Source organism: Arachis stenosperma, chromosome 1 (genome assembly GCF_014773155.1).
Source record: "Arachis stenosperma cultivar V10309 chromosome 1, arast.V10309.gnm1.PFL2, whole genome shotgun sequence".
Lineage (NCBI taxonomy): Eukaryota > Viridiplantae > Streptophyta > Magnoliopsida > Fabales > Fabaceae > Arachis > Arachis stenosperma.
The window spans coordinates 103,027,256-103,031,522 of record NC_080377.1 but is presented as its reverse complement, the minus strand read 5'-3'; the positions used below and the strand labels follow the sequence as shown (position 1 = coordinate 103,031,522).

Genomic DNA, 4,267 nt, shown 5'->3' with positions numbered 1-4,267 from the left:
GAAGAAATAAGCATTTGGAGAATTCATGGCCACGTGCACGTGTCATCTATGCGTACGCGTGAGAGAGTATTTTGCAAGTGACGCGCACACGTCACCCACGTGTACGCGTGAGGATCGAATTCGCAAGGAGACGCGCACGCGTCAATTACGCGCACGCGTGACGCTGATCACGTGACCTCATTAAAGTGAATATGCTGGGGGCGATTTCTGAGCCATCCAAGCCCAAATCCAACTCATTTTTGAAGCTATTAGAGGCTGAATTCAAGATGGAGAAAGGTGGGAGCAATTAGGTAGTGTAGGAAACATGCCTTAGTTTAGTTCTAGAGAGAGTAGCTCCCTATTCTCTCTAGAAATTAAGGTTCTAGTTTAATTTCCTTCTAGATTTTGGTTTTAATTCTTGTTTTCATCTAGTTTTCCTTGCAATTTCTTGTTCCTACATCTTTGTTCTCTTAGTTTACATTGTTAATTTTCCTTTTATGTAACTTTAGTTTTATGAACACTCTTGGTACTTTTAATTTGCTTTAATGCAATTTGATTTTTTATGCTCTTTTATTGCTTGTTTAAGTTATTGTTATTGATTTCTTGCATTGAGTAGTTTTATATTTTATTATTCTTTCCCTTTTACCATGCTTTCCTTTTATGCCTTCCAAGTGTTTGACAAAATGCTTGGTTGGGTTTTAGAGTAGCTTTTGAGCATTTTTGGCTTAGAAAGAGAAATTGGGCAATGTTGAGTCATTAATATCCAATTTAGATTGGTGATCTAGAGTGATTAGTTAGTCTTGTATCCATTAACATTACTTATGGATTGGGATTAGCTAGGCTTATTTGACTTTCTCTTAATATGAAGATAATATTATACCTTCTTCCAATGTTGGAGATGACGAAATAGGATTAGCTCTTGTTAAGTATTGTATGATAATTAATGACTAGGATAGAAAGCCTTAGTTCTCAATCCTTGTCATGAATGCCTCTTTTTAGTATTTGTTATCTTTAGTTATTTTCTTTATTTTCTTGTCATTTAGATTGTATTCTTCTTATTACAAACCACCCCTTGGACTTCATAACCAATAATACGCATACCTCACTACAATTCCTTTGAGAGACGACCCAAGATCTAATACTCTCGGTATTTTTATTGGTTTGCTTAAGTGACAAACAAAATTAAACTTTGATTGAGCGTTATTTGTCGGTTTGAAACTATGCTTGCAACTAAGATATTTCCTCTTACCGAGAAGAAATTTCTACGCCGATGGTAATGCTATTTCAAACGTCATCCTTGGAGTTTAGCACCCCAAGCATGTCTTCTCCATGGTGTTCTGTTATTCTGTCGGAATATCTCTGTCCCTGTCCTAAATGTTGTACATTATCACAAACATTAGAAAACCCAGGAAAACTCTAAAGATCAATAAAAAACAAAATGAAATCAAATTGAAATAAAATTGAATCAAACTAAATGATACTTATGGTTGGGTTGCCTCCTAACAAGCGTTTCTTTACCGTCACTAGCTTGATGGTCAACTCCTCTAAGGAAAAGGGTCAAAGGGGCTCAGATCTTCACCCCTCATTGTGAACCTCTTTCCTACACTCTCATGAATTATCTTAACATGCTCTAGAGACAGGATCCTATTCATAGTATGTGGTATGACTGGGCTTCTAGTGAGCACCACCTTCATGCCAGGTGAGAAATTTTTAGTAGGAATTTTCTTGGGGCCTTCTTCTTAGGGCCTCCTCTATCTTTGGTGGGAGATGAATGCCTAACACTAAACATAGGTTTGATGTCAGGGAGAAGTGTATGTCTTTCCACCAAGTGACAAGGCATAAGCATTGAGCTTTGTATGCAGGTACCTTTTTTATCAGAGAGTGGTAGAGGTTTAAAAAATTTGAAAACTGATAAACCACTATTTTATGATTTATATTATGCTCAATTGAGTGGTTTCTATCAAGTATTTTCTCACTTATTCATATGAAATGCATGGTTTTACAATTCCTTCCTTATTCCTTAATATATGTGAAAATATGTTTCCTAGACAATAAAATTATTAATTTTAATTATCCTTTATTACCATTTGATGCCGTGATCTGTGTGTTGAGTATTTTCAGGCTTTATAGGGCAGGAATGGCTTAGAGAATAGAAAGGAAACATGCAAAAGGGGAAGGAACACGCGAAAATGAAGTTTTGAAGAAAATGGCAGCGACGCGCACGCATGGACGACGCAGACGCATGACTCGCGCAAAACCCACGCGACGTGCACGCATGGACGACGCGAACGCATGCCTAGCGCAAAGTACAAGTGACGCGTACGCGTGACTGACGTATACGCGTGACAAGGAAAACTTCCAAATGACGCACACGCGTGACCCACGCACACGCGTGACGGACGCCACGTGCAGAAAGTTGCAGAATTCGCCCTAGCAATTTTTGGACCCTTTTCTGCCCAAATTCTAGCCCAAAAAACACATATTAGAGGCTATAAAGTGGGGGAATGGACACAACATTCAAATTCACAATTTTAGGTTTTAGATGTAATTTTTAGAGAGAGGCTCTCTACTCTCTCTTAGGTTTTAGGATTAGGATTTCTCTTAGGTTAGGTTTACTTTTTTTCCAAATTCCAGGTTCAATATTCCTTAAATTTATGTTTCTCTTTTACTTTTATTTACTCTAATGCTTTTACTTGTTAATTACTTATGTTGCCAAATTGGCTTATGAACTCTTCATGTTAGATTTGAATATTTTATTTAATGCAATTTGAGGTATTTCAAATTTATGATTGCTTTCTTCTATTTATGATATAAAATAATTTAGATTTTTCCCCTTTTAGCTTTGGTTAAATAATTGGTAACACTTGAGTTGTCAAATTCAGCGGTTGATTGAGAATTGGAAATTGCTGATTGATTTAGATCCCTCTAAAGCTAGTCTTTCCATAGAAGTTGACTAGGACTTGAGGAATCATGTTGATTAGTCCACTTGACTTTCCTTTGTTTAGTAAGGGTTAACTAAGTGGGAGCAACAAACAATTCTCATCACACCTGATAAGGATAACTAGGATGGGATTTCCAGTTCTCATACCTTGCTAAGAGTTTTTATGATTATTAATTTATTTTTCTTGTAATTTAAATTACTTGTTCTCTATTTGAAAAACCCAAAAATATACCTTTTTTTCCATAACCAATAATAAATCATACTTCCCTGCAATTCCTTGAGATACGACCCGAGGTTTAAATACTTCGGTTATAAATTTTATTGGGTTTGCTTAAGTGACAACTAAAACTTTTGTACGAAAGGATTCTTTGTTGGTTTAGAAACTATACTTACAATGCGATTATATTTCTATGAAATTCTATACTAGCAAGAATCTAATCATCAAAAACCATGTAATCCTCATGTAACCTTAGCACCAATTCACCCTCTTAACATCAGTTAGGGTTCTTCTAGTGGCTAGGAATGGCCTTCTTATAATTATGAAGTCATCTGTATCCGCTCCTATGTCAAGTATCACAAAATCTGCCAGGAGGAATAGCTCTCCAACCTTGACCAGTACGTTCTCCACTAGCCCATATGCTTGCTTTCGAAACTTGTCAGCCATCTCCAGTGCTATTCTTGTAGGCTGCGCTTCTTGGCTCCCCAATTTCTTCATTACATAGAGCGGCATAAAATTTATGCTTGAACCAAGATCACACAGTGCCTTCTCAAATGTAATAGTCCCAATGGTATAGGAGATCAGGAAGCTTTTGGGGTCTGGCATCTTCTTGGGTAGCTTCCTCTAAATCAGTGCACTGCACTCCTTGGTCAAGACCACAGTTTCATCTCCCCTCAAGGCCATCTTCTCAGAGAGTATGCTTTTTATGAAGGCCATATAGGGAGGCATCTTCTCCAACACCTCAGCAAAAAAATATTGATGTGCAACTTTTTTAAAGATTTCCAAGAACTGACTGAACTGCTCATATTTGGTCTCCTCTTGAATCTTCTAATGGTGTGGTACTTTAGGTTCATATGCCACCAATGGGGCGTATAACAATATGCTTCTAGTTTCTTGTTGAGCCTTTTCTTCCTTTAATTCCTCAGTAGCATGGATCTCTTTTGGCTCAGCCTCCTTGGCCATGACAAGGGCCTTACACTCTTCTCTTGGATTTACCTCTATGTTACTGGGAAGAGTGTTAGGAGGTCTCTCAGGTATCCACTTGCTCAACTGACCCACTTGTACTTCCAAGTTCCGAATTGAAGCTCTTGTCTCTTGCATAAAGCTGTGAGTGGTATTGGAAAATTCAG

General features: G+C 37.5%; 1 protein-coding gene across 1 annotated transcript; it reads right to left on the bottom strand.

Annotated features, from left to right (window-relative positions):
- Positions 1–3,389: 3,389 nt before the first annotated feature.
- On the bottom strand, positions 3,390–3,743 carry LOC130982915 (uncharacterized). The gene has a single exon (XM_057907058.1). It carries the CDS (start codon positions 3,741–3,743, stop codon positions 3,390–3,392), a length of 354 nt encoding a protein of 117 aa, XP_057763041.1.
- Between the last annotated feature and the right edge of the window lie 524 nt (positions 3,744–4,267).